Raw genomic sequence first — 25,089 nt, forward strand, 5'->3', positions numbered from 1 at the left:
TGATCTTGGCGCCCACCAATGTGCCATTTTTGAGTGTTCCAAATTTCAAGACTTACTGACTAGCTCAAGGTCAAATTTCATTTCCGTACACAACACAAATCTATGCAAGTGGTCCAAATTTGAAGGCTGTAGCTTGAGAAATGTAAAAGTAGGTCACTAGGTCAAAATCCAGGTCAAATTTTACTTCGGAATACAAAACTATGCATGTGGTCCAAATATGAAGCCTGTACCTTCAAAAATGTGAAAGTAGGTCACTAGGTCAATGTAAAGGTCAAAGTTTGTTTCGGTACACAAAACTATGCATGTGGTCCAAATCTGAAGGCTGTAGCTTGAGAAATGTAAAAGTAGGTCACTAGGTCAAAATCAAGGTCAAATTTTATTTCGGAATATAAAACTATGCATGTGGTCCAAATTTGAAGCCTGTACCTTAACAAGAGGGCCAAGATGGCCCTAGGTCGCTCACCTAAGAAACACTCCATAACAGTGTAAAACATGTTTGACCTAGTGATTTCATGGAAACAAATATTCTGACCAATTTTCATTAAGATTGGACCAAAAATTGGTCTCTTGCGATAAAACAAGCATTTTCTTATATATGACCTAGTTTTTGACCCTAGATGACCCATGTTCAAACTCGACCTAGATTTTATCAAGGCAATCATTCTGACCAAAATTCATGAAGATCAACTGAAAAATACAGCCTCTATCACATACAGAAGTTTTTTCTTTGATTTGACCAAGTGACCTAGTTTTTGACCTCAGATGACCCATATTCAAATTCGACCTAGATTTCATTTAGGCAATCAACCTGACCAAATTTCATAAATATCAACTGAAAAAAAACAGTCTCTATCTCATACACAAGATTTTTCTTTAATTTGACCTAGTGACCTAGTTTTTGACCTCAGATAACCCATATTCAAAACCGACCTAGTTTTCATCAAGGCAATCACTCTGACCAAATTTCATGAAGATCAATTGAAAAATACATCCTCTATTGCATACACAATGTTTTTCTTCGATTTGACCTAGTGACCTAGCTTTTGATCCCAGATGACCCATTTTCGAAATCAGCCTAGATTTTATCAAGGTAATCATTCTGGCTAAATTTCATGAAGATCAGTTGAAAAATACAGCCTCTATTGCATACACAAGGTTTTTCTTTGATTTGACCTAGTGACCTAGTTTTTGACCCGAGATGACCCATTTTCGAACTTGGTCTAAATTTCATCAAGGCAATCATTCTGACCAAAATTCATGAAGATCAATTGAAAAATACAGCCTCTATCGCATACACAAGGTTTTTACGTGATATGACCTAGTGACCTAGTTTTTGAACCCAGATGACCCATTTTCGAACTCGGCCTAGATTTTATCAAAATAATCATTCTGACCAAAATTCATGAAGATCAATTGAAAAATACCACCTCTATCGCATACACAAGGTTTTTCTTTGATTTGACCTAGTGACCTAGTTTTTGACCCGAGATGACCCATTTTCGAACTCGGCCTAGATTTCATCAAGGCAATCATTCTGACCAAAATTCATGAAGATCAATTGAAAAATACAGCCTCTATCGCATACACAAGGTTTTTCTTTAATTTGACCTAGTGACCTAGTTTTTGATCCGAGATGACCCATTTTCGAACTCGGCCTAGATTTCATCAAGGTTATCATTCTGACCAATATTCATGAAGAAAAATTGAAAAATACAGCCTCTATCGCATACACAAGGTTTTTCTTTGATTTGACCAAGTGACCTAGTTTTTGACCCGAGATGACCCATTTTCGAACTCGGCCTAGATTTCATCAAGGTTATCATTCTGACCAATATTCATGAAGATTAATTGAAAAATACCACCTCTATCGCATACACAAGGTTTTTCTTTGATTTGACCTAGTGACCTAGTTTTTGACCCGAGATGACCCATTTTCGAACTCAGCTTAGATTTCATCAAGGTTATCATTCTGACCAATATTCATGAAGATTAAATGAAAAATACAGCCTCTATCGCATACACAAGGTTTTTCTTTGATTTGACCTAGTGACCTAGTTTTTGACCCGAGATGACCCATTTTCGAACTCGGCCTAGATTTCATCAAGGTTATCATTCTGACCAATATTCATGAAGAATAATTGAAAAATACAGCCTCTATCGCATACACAAGGTTTTTCTTTGATTTGACCAAGTGACCTAGTTTTTGACCCGAGATGACCCATTTTCGAACTCGGCCTAGATTTCATCAAGGTTATCATTCTGACCAATATTCATGAAGATTAATTGAAAAATACCACCTCTATCGCATACACAAGGTTTTTCTTTGATTTGACCTAGTGACCTAGTTTTTGACCCGAGATGACCCATTTTCGAACTCAGCTTAGATTTCATCAAGGTTATCAGTCTGACCAATATTCATGAAGATTAAATGAAAAATACAGCCTCTATCGCATACACAAGGTTTTTCTTTGATTTCACCTAGTGACCTAGTTTTTGACCCGAGATGACCCATTTTCGAACTCGGCCTAGATTTCATCAAGGTTATCATTCTGACCAATATTCATGAAGATTAATTGAAAAATACAGCCTCTATCGCATACACAAGCTAAATGTTGACAGACGACGGACGACAGACGACAGACGACAGACGACAGACGACGGACGACGGACGCCGGACATTGAGCGATCAGAAAAACTCACCTGAGCATTGCTCAGGTGAGCTAAAAATGTGAAAGTAGGTCACTAGGTCAATGTAAAGGTCAAAGGTCATTTCAGTACACAAAACTATGCAAGTGGTCCAAATTTGAAGGCTGTAGCTTGAGAAATGTAAAAGTAGGTCACTAGGTCAAAATCAAGGTCAAATTTTATTTCAGAATACAAAACTATGCATGTGGTCCAAATTTGAAGCCTGTACCTTCAAAAATGTGAAAGTAGGTCACTAGGTCAATGTCAAGGTCAAAGTTTTTTTCGGTACACAAAACTATGCATGTAGTCCAAATTTGAAGGCTGTAGCTTGAGAAATGTGAAAGTAGGTCACTAAGTCAAAATCAATGTCAAATTTCATTTTGAAACACTAAACTATGCATATGGTCCAAATTTGATGCCTGTACCTTCAAAAATGTGAAAGTAGGTCACTAGGTCAAAATAAAGGTCAAAGTTTTTTCCAGTGCACAAAATTATGCATGTGGTCCAAATTTGAAGGCTGTAGCTACAGAAATGTGAAAGTAGGTCACTAGGTCAAAATCAAGGTCAACTCATGTCAAGGTTCATCTTGCCACTCAAAAATATACATGTGGTCCAAGTTTGAATGTTGTAGTTACTGACAAGAACATTTTAAAAGCTTTTCCCTATATAAGTCTATATGAACCATGTGACCCCCGGGGCGGGGCCATATTTAACCCTAGGAGGATAATTTGAACAAACTTGGTAGAGAACCACTAGATGATGCTACATTACAAGTATCAAAGCCCTAGGCTTTGTGGTTTGGACAAGAAGATTTTCAAAGTTTTTCCCTATATAAGTCTATGTAAACCATATGACCCCCAGGGCGGGGCCATATTTGACCCTAGGGGTATAATTTGAACAATCTTAGTTGAAGACCACTAGATGATGTCACATACAAAATATCAAAGCCCTAGGCCCTGTGGTTTTGGACAAGAGATTATTCAAAGTTTTTCCCTATATAAGTCTATATAAACCATGTGACCCCCAGGGCGGGGCCATATTTGACCCCAGAGAAATAATTTGAATCATCTTGGTAGAGGACCACTAGATGATGCTTCATACCAAATATCAAAGCCCTAGGCTCTGTGGTTTTGGACAAGAAGGTTTTCAAAGTTTTTCCCTATATAAATCTATATAAATTATAGAAATAAACAAAGGGCCATAACTCACTCATAAATTGTTGAACCAGTCTGATTTTCAGGGGGACACAACTAGGGTACCAATACATCATTCTGACAAAGTTTGGTCAAAATCCCCCCAGTAGTTTCTGAGGAGATGCGATAACGAGAAATTGTTAACGGACGGACGGACGGACGGACGGAATGACGGACGGACGGACCACGGACGCAGAGTGATTTTAATAGCCCACCATCATCATGATGGTGGGCTAAAAATTCATATTTATATAAAATTCATATTTACTAAGTTTATGCCTGTTTTGGATTTAGTACCATTGTCAACAGTATTTCAGTTATGTAACAGCGGGCAATTAACCAAATCAGTGCTCCTGGATTCTGTACCAGTAGTAACCTGTTCTCTGCACTTAACTACCAACTTTTCCACACGGGATCAAGAGGAAGAGGACAAATGGTTTTAGACTTAGTCCTCTATCAAATTGTCCAGAAGAAAAAAAGCCTCCCCCAAGCACCAAAATTATGATCACACAATTCATAGGTAAGCTTTCTCCCTTTGGGCAAAGCAGACAGGCTACAAATTTCTGCTTTTTATCTTCAATAGAATTATCTGCAAAATGCCATTTTTGATAGTCTTCCAAGGAGACATGTCGACATCATCCAACAAGACATACCTGGTTTGCAATCTAATGTTTTCAGTGAGCTTGCTTTCTTCAATTTGTTGAAACCCTTTGGCACTGCAGCTGATGAAATATAAACATGGTAAATCAATGATAAATCAAAAATGACCCTAAATTCAGCTACTATTTCCCCTTTTTTTGAAATTTGGAAATTAGAAATGTGACCTGATAGCTGTCAAAGCAATGGAGCTGTTGCTCATTGCAAATATGAATACCACATGACTAATTTGATCTTGTCAACACATCAGGTCATGTGACAAAGAAACAATACATGTACAACACAGTAATAGAGAATTTAACCAAAATGTCATGGACAGATTCTGACCTGGAAAAAAATGAATTTCTTAAGAACAGAGTTTTTATATTCTTATCTCAAACTTGAAATTCATGCAAAAACTGTTTCGCTAATTAGCTTGAATTTGTTCTTTTTTATTTCAAGCACTTTAGTAAATATATTCTGTCTCTTAACTAAACAGAAATGCTTTGTTTTAACAATTTGGATACCTTATTGTTTATGACTTTTAGGACAGAAATTATGGCAATTGATCTTCAAAGCATTTTGAATTGGTTTATATCCTAGGCAAGATTAGCAACAAGAGGGCCATGATGGCCCTGCATCGCTCACCTGAGTACCATTGCTCAAAATATGATTAAGTTTTGACATAGAGCACATAGGCATACACATTAAATATCATCAGGATAAACAGTCCCTTTTGACCTAGTCAGGGCCAATCTCCATACCAAATTTGAGGGTCCTAGGCTCAAATGCTGCATTTTTGTACCAACATGACTATTCCTTACCCTGGAAGACTTAAATAACATTTAAAACCAATCTCATTTGATGCTGCTGATATATTTTCGTTAACATAAAATAAAGGGAGGCAATTTGTCATAAATTCAGTCAAAAGTTATCTACCCTGATTGTCCGAGTCCATCTCATGGCACAAATGACATTTCAAATCAGTATCTTCATTGGTTACTGAGTTACACCCATTTTAATTTGAAACAAAGGGAGGTAATTTGACATAAAATCAGTCCATAGCTATCTACCCTGATTGCCTCAGTCCAAATAAAGACAATAATGAAATTTCAGATGAGTTCTATAAATATTTACTGAGAGAAATCCATTTTTATTAAAATCAGGGGAGGTAATCATGCTTGGTATATGCATGTAAAAGATACAGAGTACAAGCCTATACAACAATATATTAGCAGAGTATTCATATAGATAAATGTTCAATCAAGATTTATCTAATATGACTATTTCTTATCTTTGAAGACATAAATAACGTTTCAAACCAATCTCATTTGAAGCTGCTAAGGTGTATTCATTTAGATAAAAAAATAAAGGGAGGTAATTTCTCATAAATTCAGTCAATATGTATTTTCACTGATTGTCCAAGTCCATCTGTTGACATACATGAAATTTCAGACCAGTATCTTCATTAGTTATGGAGATATACCCATTTTAATTTGGATTAAAGGAAGGTAATTTGACATAAAATCAGTCCATAGTTATCTACCCTGATTGTCTCAGCCCTACTGATGATAATTATGAAATTTCAAGTAAGTCCTAGAAGTACTTACTGATATAAATCCATTTTGATTACAATCAGGGGAGGTAATCAGATATAAATTAACTCTGGAACCTACAATTGGATCTGACAGATTTGTCACGGAATCCAAGATTTATTGTTGTTGAAGATATTTTGGAAGTTTGTATCAAATCAAACCATAAATGAAGTCTCTATATGGCTGCAAAAGCCAAAATAGCAAATCTTGGACATTTAAGGGGCCATAACTCAGGAATCCATGAAGGAATCTTGCCAGTTCAAGTAAGGAACCAAGATCTTGTGGTTATACAAATTGTGTCCAAGTTTGGTTAAAATCAAATCATGAATGAAGCTGCTATTGTGCAGACAAGGTCAATATAGCTAATGCTGGCCCTTTCAGGGGCTATAACTCTGGAACTCATTACGGGATCTGAAAGTTCAAGAAAAAAACTGAGATCTTATGGTGACACAAGTTTTGTGCAAGTTTGGTTAAAATAAAATCATAAATGAAGCTGCTATTGTGCAGACAATGTCAAAATAGCTAATTCTGGCCCTTTCAGGGGCCCTAACTCTGGAACCCATAAAGGAATCTGGCCATTTTAAGAAAGAAACCAAGATCTTATGGTGATACAAGTTGTGGGCAAGTTTGGTAAAATTCAAATCATAAATAAAGCTGCTATTGTGCAGATGAGGTCACAATAGCTAATTATGGCCCTTTCAGGGGCCATTACCCTGGAACCCATAATGGGATCTGGCCAGTTCAAAAAAGGAACCGAGATCTTGTGGTGACACAAGTTATGTGCATGTATGTTTAAAATAAAATCATAAATGAAACCTTTATCGTGCAGACAAGAAATTGTTGACGCACGGACGGACGCACGGATGGACTGACGACAGACGAAGGGTGATCACAAAAGCTCACCTTGTCACTATGTGACAGGTGAGCTAATAATGAACCGCACCATGAGAAAACCAACATAGTGCATTTGCAACCAGCATGGATCGAGACCAGCCTGCACATGCGGATGCGCAGGCTGGTCTGGATCCATTCTGGTCGCAAATGCACTATGTGGGTTTTCTCATGTCAAGTAATAGAAGAACAATTCTGCAGCAGAGAGTACACAGCTTGGTTATCAATTTTTGGTTTTATTAACATTCTAATCTAAATTACCTGGTATGTGTGCCCAGTAATTACGTGTGCCTAGTACATTAATAAATATGTAAAAATAATTTAAGTTATTCTATCCAGGATGTATGTCCAGATATAGTATGTGCAAATGTATTTCAGCAAAAAAGTTCTAGAGTTATTAGTTAAGCAAAAGTATCTATCATTAGTTTTGGTAAAAATTCCAAATCCTGTGCAGTAAATAATGAAAAATTTATCTAACACAGAAACAAGAGGGCAGTAAAGGCTCTGTATCAGTCACCTGACCTAGTTCTTACCCTAGATAAACTACCGGGTAGTATCTTATTTGGCCAAAATTTCACTAAAACAAATGATTTATGTAAATCAGGTAGACAATTAAGTTTGTCAATGATTTGACCTAGTGCCCTTGTTGTTTTCTCATGTTACCCACTAACAACCTAATCCTTGATTATAAACAAACTTTATGACCAAGTCTCATGAAAATCAGGTAGAAAATGTATTCTCTTGAATGTGAACAAGATTTTTCTAAGATTTAATCGAGTGACACAGGTCTTGAACTGACATAAACCAGTTTCAAACTAGACCTAGATTTCTGGGAGACAAACATTCTGACAAAGTTTTATGAATATCAAGTAGAAAATGTTGTCTCCATAGTGTCAAAAGGGTTTTTCTATGATCTGACCTAGTACCTAGTTTTCTGACCTCAGGTAACCCAGTTTCGAACTTGACATAGATTCAAAGAGACAAACATTCCCACAAAGCGTAATGATGATCAAGATGAAAACGTGGCCTTTAGAAGGTTAACAGGGCTTTCTTATGATATGACATAGTGACCTAGTTTTGATCCCAAATGTTCCAATTTTGAACTCATCCGAGATTTATAGAGGGAAACATTCTGACCAAATTTCATTAAAATAGGGCATAAAATGTGACCTATAGAGTTTTAACAGTAAAACTGATGATGCTTCATGGTGCATGATGCACGACCCATTACGACGGACAGAGGTATCACAATATCTCACCTTGAGTACTTTGTGCTCAGGTGAGCTAAAAAGGTAAACTGGGAAAACGTAACTCAAGATACTTATAACCAAACCAAGAAAGAGACCTTCTTTCTTGGTTTTAATATCCCACTTTCTAACAAAAAATTTAATCAACTTAACATGAACGTAGGATAAATTCTTACCTAAAACTTCATTGCCTTCCATCCCTAGGAGTGATACAGGCCAAAGAATTTAAACTCAGGTTTTCATTACAGTCAAATACATAGTAATAATGGACTGAAGCATAACCAAACATTTAATATAAACAATCTTATCAATCAAAGCTAGCAAATGAAACTAAATCCAACCCCTGAAATATATATACTACTAGTACCTGTATCAACATCCCTTGTTTAATACACCATTTCCCTTACACAGCTTCTAAATTGTTCTTTCTTAATTTGTTACACACAGCTCACAAAACACACAAAGCCATGATTTTTTCAATTTAATATATGCTAGTGCAGAAAAACCCATACAGTGTTCAATAAATCTGTATATTTCTTATGTCCAGACCATAACTTGAATCACTGATCAGTGTTGCACAAAATGTCACAACATAAAAATATGAAATATTATTTTGAATATATAAAAGTGGTGTAAGGTTTGGCCTACCTTCTCCCGACATTTCCCCAATCCTGATAATGTGTGGCCAATGTTGTAATGTTTTTGCGAAGAAAGGATTTGTCACCCCTAATATAACTGGAGGTCTGAAATATCAACACACAAAATTTACATAAAGTCCATTATTTTACAACTTGATATTAACAAAATCCTTTAAATGAGACCAAAATTGTGCTTTGAAGTCCTTATGCCATGAGTCTGGTTTAAAATCTACCCTTTTGACCACATTAACTTATTGGTGTGTTCCTACCAGGGACAGATTTCACCTATCATCATAGTCCTTTATCTGGACAAGACTTAGTCTGAAATATTCAGCCAAATAAAATAATATTTAGTGTTTTCTAAAAGTCAAAAGCTTTAACCTTACAAAAGGTGAACCATCAATACAAGATTAATAGCAAAAGAACAGATAAGTTTACAAGTGGTGATAAATTAGAACTTACGGGGCTTGAGTTTTAGTAGTATATTCTTTGAACTCACTGTCATGTATGGTGAAATAAGGCCGGTAATCTGAACAGTAATGAAGTGGAGAAATCAAGCTGAAAATATAAAAGTTCACTGTCAAAAACATTCTGTAAAAAACTGCAATATAGCAATATTAAAATTTTCTTTTTGTTACCATAATTTTCTCCAAAATGCAAAACATAAATAAGAGCTGTCAGTACAGCGCACTCCACTATTCGGGGATTTGACAGTAAAATGAATATATGTCTGAATAAGAGACCTCTACTTTAAAACGAAGATACACCAAGGGGCATAATTCTATCAAATACACAAATTTGAGTTATTAGGATTGTTACAACACATGCAGATGATGATGATAAAGATATATTTTGAGTTTTAAGTCATTATCTTAAATAGTACAAAAGTTATGTCCAGAAAACAAAGTTTGTAAAAAATTTAAGTATAAAAGGGGCATAATTCGGTCAAAAATACAAATCAGAGTTATGTGGATTGTTACCACACATGCAGATGATGATGATAAAGATATATTTTGAGTTTCAAGTCATTATCTTATATAGTACCAAAGTTATGTACAGAAAACAAAGTTTGTAAAAAATTTAAGTATAAAAGGGGCATAATTCGGTCAAAAATACAAATCAGAGTTATGGGGATAGTTACCACACATGCAGATGATGATGATAAAGATACATTTTAAGTTTCAAGTCTTTATCTTATATTGCATTAAAGTAGTATCCAGAAAGCGAAGATTGCAAAAAAGTTTAAGTACAAAAGGGGCATAATTCTGTCAAAAACACAATTAGAGTTATGGGGTATGTAGCCATACATGCAGATGATTATAAACAAATAGTTTTAATTTCAAGTCATTATCTTTTAAAGTACCAAAGATATGTCTATAAACGAAGCTTTTTAAAAAATTTAACATGAAAATAATTCAAAGTATAACTCCTTGGTGACCTTGACCTTGGGTATAATGGGCCCAGCCCCTATACATACTTTGTTTGTATGCTGCACAATGTTTATGTGAACTTACAGTATGATAAAAGCAAAAGTAACAAAGATATGACAGAAAAACAAAGGTTGCCGAAAAACTTTAACCTTAAAAATAACCTAAGTATATGACCTTGGTGACCTTGACCTTGAGTATAATGGGCCCAGTCCCTTTAAGAATTCTCTCCTGCAACACTTTCCTTTAAATTCCAGAAAAGCCCTCAACCAGTTAGCTCAACAGTGAGAGCTTTAGACTATTAAGTTTTGAGATTGTAAAGATTTTGCAGATCAGTCTAAAATCTCCAACATCTGACTAGTTGATTTTCTTTCAGCTGACTAATGGAAAAATTGCTTTATGAGACTGGTCTCCAAAATTGTATAACTTTGGAATTCCTATGAAAAGCAAAAAAATAATGTTCTTTGCAAGAATTTGATTCAACATACAGAAACTGATGAATCAACTCCTGCTATTTTGTGTTAAGAAAACTTGAAAAAAAAAATTCTGTAGAATTTTCATACAAAATAATATTCATTGAACACAGAGTTAACAATCAGTAAAAGCTACAATTATAAATTTTTAGCTTGTTTTACACATATCTCTACCCTCTTTCATTTACCATTACCCTTCTTGGTTTAATAATTGCCTAATTATTCCTTATTAGAAGTGATCTGCGACAGTTGCCATCTCAACCTTGAGATTAAAAATTTCAGTATTAGTTCTCTGGTATAACAAACTATCATGCAAGTGGCATAAAAGCCAATCAAAACATGTTCCTGCTTACACAGTTTATTTACAAGTATTTTGTAAAGGTACAGACCTGACAAGAGATTGCACTGTGTTTGATGTGACAGATGGTGAAGCTGCCATGACAACCAGGGGCTGAAATATAACATGTTTTCCATTAAACAATGGCTCAAATCAAGCCCAAACCTCAATCCTTACAGACAAGTGATCTAGTAATCTTACAACTTCAGCATTTGACAATTTATTCTTCATGCAGTACAATGTTTTCAGTGCCTGCCTGCCTGCTTGTCTACCCGCCCACCTGCCCACCTGCTCATTCTTTGAAATGCTATACAGATGATATATCATGAAAGTAAATACCATCTATGCATGACATACTTGGCTTTTCTGATGGAAATCTTCTAAACGTTATCACATAAAGGAATTCAACAAGGCTTTAACTCAAAGCTACTAACTAACTGTGAAATGTACTATTATACAAGATACCTAACTTTGAAATGCATTTCAAGCAACACATCTTGCCTTCGAGTGCACGCTCACATAACATTTGCACTAGGTAATATACTTTGAAATGTACTAAAAATATTCTAATTTGCCTGTTGGTACAAGCTCCCCTAACATTTACGCAATGTAATATACTTCGATATGTCTTGTAGGTAACCTTCCTTGCCTGTGAGTGCAAGCTCTCATAACATCTGTACCTGAGGTAATATACTTTGAAATACAATATAAGGAACTTACCTCGCCTGTGAGTGCAAGCTCCCATAACATCTGTACATGAGGTAATATACTTTGAAATACAATATAAGGAGCTTACCTCGCCTGTGAATGCAAGCTCCCATAACATCTGTACCTGAGGTAATATACTTTGAAATACAATACAAGGAACTTACCTCGCCTGTGAGTGCAAGCTCCCATAACATCTGTACATGAGGTAATATACTTTGAAATACAATATAAGGAGCTTACCTCGCCCGTGAGGGCAAGCTCCCATAACATCTGTACATGAGGTAATATACTTTGAAATGCACTGTAGATATCTACTTCAAACAAAGATGGTAATATACTTTGGGCTGGCAGTATAGGCTGAAATTTATAAAAATAAGACATATAATTCTTAAGTTTGAAAATTATTTGCATCAAATACATTACTGAATGTACTTGAAGGAAAACTGTTAAAATTCACCATAGTTAGCACAGATGGGTAATCAAAACATAGACAGAAATGGAAATAAATCAAGACAGACAACAAATACACTTCACAGTAAAGCTCCTGAAGAAATTTGATCTAAATCTATTAAAAACTGCATGGCTTATGCAACAGGCGTATGCATGAATAGACACATTGGACAAACATCCTTGCATAGTGATTGGCATGTAACTTTGTGACTGAAAGATAATGTTTTCTGTGTTGTTTTGTTGGGTCTGGAGTCACACAGACATAATTTTGGTTCCAATGTTACGAGTTGTTTGGAGACCAGTCTCAAAAACTCCAGTATATAATTGGTTGTTTCTGTGGGGGAAAAAAATTGGAATTGACCATTGGCTGCATTCTAAAACTTCCCAAAACTCATTTTTATAACCTTGGACCCAGCTGTTGGAACTCTTTTTTTAATGCTAGAGAAAGACCCCAGACACTGGTGGGGATGTCTACTTTTCACAGCTTCTTCTTATGATAATTATGACTCTAGGCTTTGGGAGGGAAAGTTGTTAGATAAAGGGAAGGTAAACATTCAGATACAGTGAACAAACTCATCATACAGAGGTCAAGACCAGACCCAGAGGTCATCAGTTAAAATCCTGTCAAGAACAGAATTTGACTACAGACTTCCAAGCAACAAGCATTTGTTGGAATGCAAAAAAACAGTCACTGACTGGCATGGAAAACTAAGGAACTATTTCTGCTGCTTATTTCAAACAAAATCTAACTAAAAAATAATTCCATGTTTCTTTGACATACTTTTACATATATCAAGGGGAAGGGGCTGGATATTGAAATGGGTTACCTCTGAAGGCTCTGAAATGAATCATTGCAGAAGACAGAAATGAAAGGTGAACATATGCAATGTCTCACCAATGAATTTATTTCAACTTACCGCTGCTTGAGATCTAGAGTGTTGAGTACCGACTAATTTATCACTGCGGGATGGGATTCTGACCTATACAACAAAAATATTAACTAAACTCAGAACTACAATAAAAGCTATTGCTTAAAATCATTACACCAAAGCACAACAGTAAAAAGGTTTCAAAACGAATTTAGGCCTTTCCTTTTATAACTTAAAAATTAACAAATCAAATATACAACACTAAGTAGAAACTAGGACTTATAACTACATATGTGTGACAGGAATAGAAATGAAAAGAAATAATTTATATATTGATATACTAATGACCCAACACTTCTGTTTTCTTATTTGATGTTTGTTCACTCAATTTTATACAATATTTCACTATTTCACAGCTCATCTTGTCCTCCATTCTCAGCAAGAAATGGCAACTTCCATACTCGAATTAAAGATGAAGGACAAATGGCTCTCTGTGAATATCATTCTTGACTAAGAATTATTTTGAAACTCCCAGACTGTTAGACATATGCCCTCCATACTGAGCTAACTGAGCAGGCTAAAACAGATGAAGATTTCAGGTGGATATTACAAATAACAAAGACTAGGGGCGAAATGGTGAAATCCTTGAAACCCAAAACTAAGCTGAAGTCACATGTAATTGGCTAAGAATGCACTAAATAATACACCATTCACCATACAATTAAGAATTATTAGCTTAAGTAAAGTTAGAAGAGCTGTCATTCTGATTCCTTTCAATTTTTTGGAATGAAAGTATTTCTACTGTATAGAGAATTTTACAAGAACTGTCTAATGACAGCATGCTCGACTATTTGAAGCCTTTCCATATTATACTAGCTTACATGCAAGCTTTATCATTTTTTTTTATCTATAAAAAGGGCATAACCTTGTAAACTTTAAGTCAGAGACACTAAACCTGGCTTAAAATGGTTACTTCATTATGCCAAAGACTTATTAAGTGTATGAAAGCATTCTGTACAACAAAAACAACTTACAAGCAGAACTTTCACCCAAGTTTCTATGTGAAAAAGGGCCATAATTTTGACAAAATATAAGCTAGAATTATGTAACTAGTCCTGTGACATCATCTCATGATGTTGAAGACACGTGTAAAGTATCAAGCTTTTATCCTTGTAGTTTTTTTTAGAAATCTGCTTACATGCAAAACCTTTGTGATCCTGATGCCGATGTACGGGTGACAACAAAAGCTCTATATCAATAATTTCACGAGCTTAAAATTGCATTGAATTTACTGAGTAGTAGATAAAAGTATCAAATATGCAGAAGAATAATCAAGATGTCTATCTACTAATAAAAGCCTTTTTTGTAGTTATTTGAGAAAGACAAAAGTACAAAGACAACATCTCATGCCCACAGGAAGAAACATTCGAGAGCCACAAAATGCAAAGAGACTTAACTGTCATTTTCTTTTTCATTTTACTCATGTGTCAAATTTAAAAACAAATTGGACCTAATTGTATCCTTTTCATCATACTGACAAGGACATTGGGTATATTCAAGAAAGTAACTAAATCAACAGCAATTTTCAAAGCTTATACACATTCTATTTAAAATATATAGGAATGCACAAAAAGAAATATAGGTAGAAGGATTTGCCTACAATCAAGCATACATACTCTTCATTATATTTTGAGGCAAGTAAATTTTAGGACTTTTGGCTGAAAACACATGCTATGAAAAATCTGACTTTTGTCCGTCTTTCAGGCATGTAAGAAAATAAGTACATCGTGAACAAAAATAAACCTCCAAATGCGAGATAATCTGTAGTTGATAATCAGTACTTTTATTTTTTAGCTAATATCAGATACTGTTTTATTCCCGAAATATACAGATGATCACAAAGAAAAATCTCTAAATCTCTCATTATATACCTCAAAAACCAAATCCTGATGGGGTACAAAAATCAGACATAGGAACTAATATGGTAAGTCTTCCAAATAATTACCATGGTTACATTCTTAAATGATATAGGCATGTTTTTTCTTTTATTTAGTTTTTTGTTGGTTTTATAGTCATACATACACAATTTTTTCCAGCTTTTGAATGTGGAGGAGGAAGACTCAAGTTGACCCTCGGTACACTGTTTCAGGCCCCATGATTAAACCTTTTCCATAAAGTCTCTTTCCATTTTCAGTTTACCATACATACAATACAAAGGGTATAGTGATATGTACTTACCTGCAGAACTGTACCAAATATTGGTAAATTCATTGTTTCACCTGGAACTGGCGGTCCCCATTGATCTATGTCATGACAGGCTGGAAAAACAGCGGGATACACATTTTCAAATAAATTTTATCAGGAATATGACTGTATAGCTATGATAACATTTATCTTTTATGTATATTATATTTAATATTTTCTTTTATGGTTTTAAATTTTAGTTCTTTATGAAAAACAAGAAGGAATATGAAAATAACAGTCTTCATCTATGCATATATAAACACAACATGGGACATTATCAGCAAGTTTGGACCACATTTTTAGATAATGAACAAGAAGCCTGAAATATGTACTGAAGGACAAGGTCAAATCTCAATACTTTTTATCTTAAAGGGGCAAAAAAAAAAAAAAAAAAAAATATGTTAATTAAAAAAACTAGAGCTATCACTGAAGGCGATTAATACTTCTCTTGTTCAGATTAGCAATTGTTGCTTGCTTTATGAAAATCCTTCAAGCAGTATATGATGTAGAGAAGTTTGACCTATAAAAGTGACCTTGACCTCAAACCTAGTGACCTTGGTTATGCATGATTCTTGTCATATTGTGATGGTGTAGTCATCTTGTAGATATAGCTATCTGACCTTTGACATGTTAAGTCTGACCTAGACCTTGATCTAAGTGACCTTGACTGTTGTTGCATTATGATGGTGACTGTCTATGTGTAATTATTTTAAAATCAATTAAAAGGTTTCAAAGATATGACTATGGTAAGGCAATATGGATGGACGAGCATGACTCAAATATAACCACAATATACTTTGTATCTGGGGTATAAAAATCTGACATGTACCTGCTTCGAGACTTGGTTCACCGTTTTCGAAGTATTCAGGGGCAATAATGCTGACTAGTTGAGAGAACAGAGCTACAAATGGCAGTCGAGAGATCAGCACAACAGACTGAAATAAATAAAACATTCTAATTAAAAACTTGAGCACCTCCACATTAACCAAAAACCATGACAATTTTTCCAAGTCTTTCAGATGTTTATGACTGTAAATAAAAAGTGCCAGTGATTTTGTGACTTCTAAGGTGTGCTTACACGTAAAAACATGTATGCAGGTCATAAAATATATAGGAAATCTCTCTATGATCTCAACACTTAATACAAAATAGAATGTAAATGAATTAAGCTGCATCATGAAATAATAACCAGTATGTCAATTACGTTTTAATGAATCAGTGAACACTGGTACTGACAAAAGTGATAATGAAAAATTTTACCTTTTGAAAGTAACCCCGTCGTATTGATCTGTCTTTGGTCTGCCGGAAATACACAAAGCCGTAATAATGGGCTTCATCAGACTGTAGGAAAAATGGTAACTTTAGTAATATGTATGAGATAACATTTTCTAACAATCAAAGAAACAGTAACATCAAAAATTGAGGTGCCTTCTTTTCTCTTACCTGTGTAACTTTAGCAGAGTCTATACAACAAATGATAAAAAATTAATTAGTTTGAACAAATGAACCATGATAAAATAGTGTAAAAATCATTTTGTGACATTTTGTTACATGTGATGCTGATAAAGAACTAGTTTTTGTTACAAGCAATACTATTACAAATAATTAATACTGTTTATAACTACCAACCTTGAGCTGTATAGGACAATCTCTGTTATATTCTATATGGGACTTGTTGACATGTTTTCTACCGGGACATTGTCTAATACGGAAATGGAACTGTGTATCTCCCATACAACCTGTAAACAATTTAAGAATAATAACATATATATATCCAAAACGTATTGTAATTCAACAATATGGATATAAATACAGGGAAAAAGGAAGAAAGTGATGGCAATCCACCTAGATTACATGTGCATTTTATTCATATTCTGTCCAATAACAAAAAGAGAAGAACTCAACCTGTTTCATTGCATTTGCAGATCTTCAAGAGTGATAATATATATATATTTCGACAGCATCAGACTGGATTTTTTTTTGCATCACTTTTATTTTGAAATTAAACAGACAAAAAACATATCCACAGTGTTAAAATTTTGTGCTCTGTATGAGAGATAAGACTACTACTGGTTGGGAACCATTTTCCGAACACATGTAATATCCGCTTTATTTCGTTGTTATTCATTTAATTGTTCTTCATGTCTACAACACTATATTATAAGGCTGTATAATGTTTGGGTTTTTGATGATAACTCACCTGCGTCTACAAAACAACTCTCTGTCTTAACGGGGCATGAAAATAGTATTGCGCATGCGCAGTAGTTCACACTTGCCGAGGTATCAAGAGGGGAATAAATAATTAAACTACATAATGATTGTCTGCCGATAACATGTTCTACTTTTAATTTCACGGTAAAAGCTACGTAAGATGCAGGGCTGTCGATTTTTGCACTCATTTTATTCTATGTTTATTGGAATTATCAAGAATTCGTGTGAAACGAAATTCGAATTTTTTATATTCAACCTCTGTTTGCTTTCGTTGCTGCTATTGAACGTCAGGTTATGTTTCATGTGCAATTTTGAAGAGATGAATGATAAAGAAACGTGTCGAAATAGTTTAATTACTTATTTAGATATCAACGTAACAGCAAAACACCGTCGAAATATTTGTCCGGCAACTGGTTTACCTGACGGGGAAAATAACTTCTTTTAGTGACCCTATTTGAGGCCCCATGGAACCCATATTTAACGTCACAACGCGATGCTGATTACAACATCGGATACAGAAGGAACTGAATTTTGTGCAGTGTCGGCTTCATTTATGTCAAATATTTTTTTAGGGAATAATTGAGCCGAAATATGAAAATGTGTCCGGAAAATGGTTCCCAACCAGTAATGTCTGCCTAAGATGTGAGAGTTACCATAATTACTAATATTACAGAAAATGAAACTTTCTCTTATCATAATTATGACCTGTAATTATGAGTCCTGTGAACTCAACAAAACATATATAATTATGAGTCCTGTGAACTCAACAAAACATATATATATATATGTATCAAAATATTGATAAAGAAATTTATTTACCTGAGTTTGAGTCAGGAAATGACAGATAGCAAATATTCATCTTCTGTAAAATAAAAATAAAACATCATGAAATTATAAGGTGATAACTCGTTATCTAGTGATAAAATAAAATCAAAATAAAGAAACCAGCATTCTATTTCACTATATTTCAATCAATACTGTCTTAAGAAGAAATATTAACCAAGACAGCCAATGCTCAATTATTTGAACTGTTGTTCCAGAAGCAGGAATATTACCCTTCATGTTAAAATATCTATAGAGTTCAATCCAGTATCTGCATTAGTTTTGGAGATAGTAACTTGCATGCAAAACTTTAACCAGAATGTTCTAAGTCCAAAAGGGGGCATCATTTGGCCAAAATGCATGTCAGAGTTAGAGTTATGATGCTATCACCTAGTTTTATAACCCCGAAGGCACATGAGAAGTTTCAATTCAATGTCTGCATTAGTTTTGGAGATAGTAACTTGCATAGGATTTTCTAAGTCTAAAAGGGGGCATAATCTGGCCACAATACATGTCAGAGTTATGGGACCTGACCTAGTGAGATTGGTAATTGACCTAGAAAAAGATCAAGAGCTGTCTGATGACAGCGCGCTCGACTATTCGAAGAATTGATTGAAGAATGGGGTCAAAATATTTCCACGGATATTCAGACAAAAGAAATAAATAGAATAGACAAACAATGTTCCTGTATTACTTTGATTTCGATAAGTCTTGCACTAAATGGCAATATATGAGCCAATTTCAAAGTCCAAAAAGGCCCATAATTCAGTCAAAATAGTTATGTACTCTTGCCTACAGATGGAAATCATAATGATAAACAAGTGTTCAAAGTTTAAAAGCCATATGTCAAATAGTTTTGACAAAACATGGACTTGTATGAAAACAGAACAAATTTCAAAGTCCAAAAAGGGCCATAATTCAGCCAAAATAGATGACAGAGTTATTTAATCTTTCCTACAGATAGAGACTATTATACTAAACAAGTGATAAAAGTTTCAAAGCCATATGTCAAACACTTTACAAAAAATATGAACTGGTACGAAAAACTTAACCAAGATTTCTAAGTCAAAAGGGGCCATAATTCAGCCAAAATCCTTGATGGAGTTATGTACTCTTGCCTATAACTGGACATGGTGATGGTAAACAGGTGTTGAAAGTTTCAAAGCTTTATCTGAAAAGACTTTGTCAAAATATGAACTGGTACGAAAAACTTAACCATGATTTCTAAGTCAAAAGGGGCCATAATTCAGCCAAAATCCTTGATGGAGTTATGTACTCTTGCCTATAGCTGGCCATGGTGATGGTAAACAAGTGTTGAAAGTTTCAAAGCTTTATCTTAAAAGACTTTGTAAAAATATGAACTGGTACGAAAAACTTAACCATGATTTCTAAGTCAAAAGGGGCCATAATTCAGCCAAAATCCTTGATGGAGTTATGTGCTCTTGCCTATAACTGGCCATGATGATGGTAAGCAAGTATTGAAAGTTTCAAAGCTTTATCTCAAAAGACTTTGTCAAAATGTGGACTGGTACAAAAAACTTAACCAAGGTGTGACGCAGACGCCTATGCCGTGGTGAGTAGGATAGCTCTACTTATTCTTCGAATAGTCGAGCTAAAAAGTAAGTTTAAAAGCTATATGCCTTTAAATGATAGCCATATGTACATGCATGCAAAACTTTAACCAAGGTGCGATGCCGACGCCAGGGTGAGTAGAATAGCTAGACTAATATTCGAATAGTCGAGCTAAAAAGTACCAACCACACTGAAGCCTCTTTTATTATTATAAATATGTTCAATAACTTACAAATGAAAACACATTGTAAATTTGGCAAAAAATGATACCAATTAAAATAAACTGCCTAATTAAACTATTCATCACTGATTAAACAGAGAAATATAACAAAATGTTGGAGAAACATGCAAGCACTTATCCACATTGAAGATGTTCAGTAACAGTTGATCTGACTTACTTCTTTCTCTGTCATCCTGATATGACTTGGGTAGATAATCTGAAATACAATATATTAATAAAATCAGTTTCTGTTGTACAGACAGTTTAATGGAAAACAAAACAAAAGGGCCATGATAGCCTTAGATAGCTCACCTGCATTTGAGCGTAAACAGGCTAGAAAGTATGCGACTTTGGAACAGATACAGGTGTCGAAATGTACACACAGAAAATTGGTGCAGGCCGAGAGTGTTTCGGAAGTTTTTTTTAGAAGGGTTATCTGCACCAGCAGGTCATGACAAGAACTTGCTATTTAGCTCTTAAAAGGAGGGCAAATGTCCCCATTTAAAAAGGTTTGGAAGAGAACCTTAAAATGATTCTACAGACCAAGTTTTATAAGAAGTTGTTTAAAGGACATAAAGGTATTTCTATTTTTAGCTTTAGCAAACCCTTAATAGGTAAAAGCTTCCTGATTTGAATAAAATTGGGAGAGGATCTTGACGCTTCATACCAAGTCTGATGAAGATTCATCCAGCGGTTCAGGTAAAGAAGTCCTTTAAAGGTTTTCCTATTTTAAACTCTAGTGACTGTGACTCCTATAAGGGACCAAGCTAAAACATTTGAACAATCCTGATAGAGGACCATGCCAGTGTGCTAGTGACCAAGTTTGGTGTATTTCTGACCAGTGGTTTCTGAGGAGATGTCATCTCGAGACAAGTGTGGTCGGACTGTGGGGGGTGGAGGGGGGGTTAATACATTTTATAAGAGTGCAAGAGTTATGTATCTTGTGTCACATGATGTGGATTGTGATGCAGGTTAAAATGGACTAATGTCGAATCTTTACGCAGCCTCCTTGAACAAGTTGTTAGGGCTGTTCTGTTACTAGGAAGATGGTTCCAAAGGGTGACACTGTGAATATCAGAGGTGACTTGTAACTATGTAGAGGGAGTGGATACTTGGTTAGTCTGACAGGTGCACTGCTTGCATATATGCTTGAAGTCTGACTGCTACAATGTTGTAGTTGATTTTGTATACTACCCCAGTCACACATACGGCGCGGACAGCTACGTCTAGCCATGGATAGAAACGTAGTAATCCGTACCTGAGCCATACGGATTGGTACGGGTTGATACGGATTCATATGGATTATTACTTTAAGGTACGGATGGATACCGATTACTACGTTTCTATCCGTAGCTAGACGTAGCTATCCGTGCCGTATGTGTGACTGGGGTATATCATAGTACAGTCTGAAGTCTATTCTCTGCTGTTCTTTGCAATTTGTATGCCGTAATTGGAAGCTTTTATCAAATTCTTGTTTTTCTCTGGAATGATGAATTGAAACAATAAACTTAAAGTTTTCTTTACACTTTAATATTTAAGACATGGATTGTGCCCATGAATTGTTGAATTCATTTTACTGCTTGAGTAAATAAATTATGGTGACTATCGGAAATCGCTGTTAAAATGTCATATTTAATATACCTAAAACCCGAGTGAGAGCTAATTAAAAATAAAATATTGACAAAAAAAACCCGTAATAACGGCAACTTTATGACAACTAATCATAACTTTTACCAGCAATTACTTTATACACTGGTAATACTGAACATAATAGTACATGTATGGCCAGTTACCATCAATTCGTGCCTAAACATCAAATTCGTGCCCCAAACAACGGAAGGACCACTATGCGTGTCCGTGTACCTATCAACTTTCGCAAAAAAGTTTTTTATTTTCCACTTCAACAGTCAAAACGCGCAAGAAACAGGTAAAAATAGTACTATTACAACAATACCCTAATACCTCAAGCCTTTAATGTGTTTAATTCTGTCTATAACAGCCCATAAATCCTTACTTTTGCGTAATTAAAAATCTTCTGCATTCTAACAACACGGATGCTTGACACACTCAAGTCAAGTGATACTGATCATGGAAAATTACCTGTATTGTATACTTACACTGAAAAGTTGCGCTACGTATTATCTTTTATGCCCAACTGTGACCAGCAGGTCAAACAACATCAAAATATCAAAATTGTAAAAAAAATTACAAAAAAGTAAGAAAAAAATGTTGATATTCATAGTTCAGATGTAAAACTTTACCTTTAAATTTTTTTAAGTAGTTTGGCAGTGTTCTTAGTTATTGCATTAATTACAGCAATGCCTTTCAAAACTTTATGAAAGTAACATTAATCCACAGTGATATGAAGAAACTTTTGTTGTGAAGTATAGAACTGGTTTCCCTGATCATAGAGACTTTTGTAGAAAGCTGGGAACCAAGGGGCACAAATTTGATGATAAGCGTTTCAGCGATCTAGACTGTCAAGGCTGGCTATTAGTAATACAGATATGTTTACTTTTAGAAACGGTTTGGATTCTTTCAGTTTTTTGTTGTTCAAACAAAAATAGAAGTGCAGTTGTTGCAGAAAACAGAAAACTGTTAAGTTTACGTCTATTTCATAAAGGAGTAACATGTAACTAAGCAAGGGCACCCACCATCCCAATATGTCGAGCAGCCAATTGGTAATTGATCATGAAGTTGGTCTGAGACTGATATGTACACAAAATCTTGTCATAGCGCTCACACCTTGCTACATCACCTTGGTGACAGGGTGTTGTACAAAATCGATCATCCACAGCGACCAAGGTCGCTGTAATTTCACACCCCGCAGACCCGGATTATAGGCGATACATTATTAATTAATGAAAGTTAATATTATTTAATTGCTTACTGCCAAGCAGGTTATAGACACTTGCAATTAATATTGTGTCTCAAATTCTGCTGACAAAGGCAAGTATCTTGAGTAAAACAAAAACGCAAATCAACATCTTTAGATGTATTTTCATAAAATTATTAAATGAAATATTTTTGACACTCAAAGAAACCAGTCATAATGATTAAATTCAAAGCATGTAGAAAACGCCATACAGTTTACAAATTACAATAGTGTCAAAATATTTCACCAGATATTCAAAATGTTTCAAATTACTGAATCCGTTCTCGTATTAAAAATGAGTATGTTCAACAACTACTGAGCAGTTCAAGAAGTCGCCAGATTGCACCATTTACTCTAGCTATATGCAAAATTTTCCAGGGGCCACCCTGGACCCCGTTGATGACAGGAGAATACCCCTTTCCAAACCCACCCCCTCCGCAGCCCCAGTGCTTAAATCGGTCCCTGCTAAGGGGCACCAGTATATATAACATGGCATATATTGATTACCAGACCACTAGACCCGGGCCGGGGCCTAGCCACTTCCTATTCCTTATTGGAAGTGTCTAGGGGTACGGATGTCTAGGGGTACGGATCCGTACCTCTAGAGAAGCCTGTTAGGGGTTTTCTAGGGGTACGGACCTCAGTTTTTCTAGAGATTAAGAGTAATTTACATTTCAAATTTTGTTGCAAATGAAATAACAAATAACATTTCAGCAGAATTCACCTTAAACTTGGATCTAAATGGTTTCCAGATACTAACATTTATCCGATTTGTTACATTTTCTTTCGGAACGTAAATAACCGAGGAACACCAAATAAATCACGAGGATTCGAACTGACAGAAAAAAAAAGATATAAAGATTAAACATAATAATGTTAAATATGTTGGGGAAAAAGGTATTTTTAATTAATAATTAACCCTATAGTGTATTCATGTTTTTCACACATTTGGTAACCGTTACGAGATACATGGGATGTTTTCACAAACAGTTTCTTTTACTTAATGTCGCTTAATTGATTATTAAACAATCAGTTCTGTGCCGATTATCATTGTACCTTGTAAAATAACACAAAAAAAATTGGTGCATATTATTATGCCTAATTTAGGCCTATTTATTTTCAAACAGAATTCATTTAAGGGATAGATTCATTCATTAATCTAGCTGTTATCAACAGTAAATTTGACAACAAACTAATCAGCATTCATTTGGAGTTCTTCGGTTATTTAGGTTTTGAAAGAGAAGGTAAACAATCGGGTGAACACTGGTATCTGTAAACCAATTAGATCCAAGTTTTAAGTGAAGACTGGTTAAGACTTACTTGTTATTTCATTTTCAACAAAATTTAAGATATAAATAACCCTAAATCTCCAGAAAAAGGAGGTCCGTACCCCTAGAAAACCTCTAACAGGCTTGTCTAGAGGTACGGATACGTACCCCTAGACACTTCCTTCCTTATTTCGAGTCAAACTAACACTTTTCAAATTTACCTTCATATAACCGTCACTAAATTTGTCTTTAGAAGCATCTGTCCGTATTAGGTTGAAGACAATTTAATGAGTTAGTTCCAGCAGTTTCTCAGAAACTTTCTGCCACTTTTGTCACCTTTGAGTTTGACAGTTTGACAGGCTTTGTTTTTAGATAAAAATTCAGCCGTTTTGAACAAGGTTTCGACTCACCTCCATGGCTTGCCCTAATTCTAAATCAAAAGTAACTACACAGGCGCAATGAAGCCAGTTGGAAAATCTATCCCAAGGTAAAACAGTGGGAGATTTAGGAGAATCTGGTGTTAATGTCAAATTTTCTTCGCTTTCCTCCTCCATTTTTGTTTACATTACAGCCTAGAAAACCAAACATCTCCGAATGTTTCGGCATTTAAGGGTATAGGCTAAATTTCGTCTGAAACCACACTGATCAATCAAATCTGTTTGATGGCTTAAATACTGTCCGTTTGAACTGAAAACATCAACATCAAATTGAAAATTGACACAGATAAA

At 35.0% G+C, this 25,089-nt stretch overlaps 1 protein-coding gene across 3 annotated transcripts in view; it reads right to left on the reverse strand.

Moving 5' to 3' along the window:
* LOC123528793 (protein DENND6A-like) overlaps positions 1-24,945 on the reverse strand; it is a 37,585-nt gene extending 12,640 nt beyond the window's left edge. The window contains exons 1-14 of one of the 3 annotated variants that reach the window (XM_045308795.2): positions 24,772-24,945; positions 20,397-20,435; positions 18,424-18,466; positions 17,023-17,132; positions 16,654-16,734; positions 16,223-16,328; positions 15,388-15,467; positions 13,198-13,260; positions 12,071-12,187; positions 11,175-11,236; positions 9,348-9,443; positions 8,896-8,990; positions 8,424-8,447; positions 4,532-4,600 (exon numbers count right to left, since the gene is read on the reverse strand). In XM_045308795.2, coding sequence (XP_045164730.2) covers positions 4,532-4,600; positions 8,424-8,447; positions 8,896-8,990; positions 9,348-9,443; positions 11,175-11,236; positions 12,071-12,187; positions 13,198-13,260; positions 15,388-15,467; positions 16,223-16,328; positions 16,654-16,734; positions 17,023-17,132; positions 18,424-18,466; positions 20,397-20,435; positions 24,772-24,915 — 1,129 coding nt within the window. In that variant the 5' untranslated portion in view covers positions 24,916-24,945. The remainder of the gene's footprint in view (positions 1-4,531; positions 4,601-8,423; positions 8,448-8,895; positions 8,991-9,347; positions 9,444-11,174; positions 11,237-12,070; positions 12,188-13,197; positions 13,261-15,387; positions 15,468-16,222; positions 16,329-16,653; positions 16,735-17,022; positions 17,133-18,423; positions 18,467-20,396; positions 20,436-24,771) is intronic. The other 2 variants (XM_053521572.1, XM_053521571.1) reach the window with 2 other exon arrangements.
* Between the last annotated feature and the right edge of the window lie 144 nt (positions 24,946-25,089).

Source organism: Mercenaria mercenaria, chromosome 13, assembly GCF_021730395.1.
Source record: "Mercenaria mercenaria strain notata chromosome 13, MADL_Memer_1, whole genome shotgun sequence".
In the NCBI taxonomy this organism is placed as follows: Eukaryota; Metazoa; Mollusca; class Bivalvia; order Venerida; family Veneridae; genus Mercenaria; species Mercenaria mercenaria.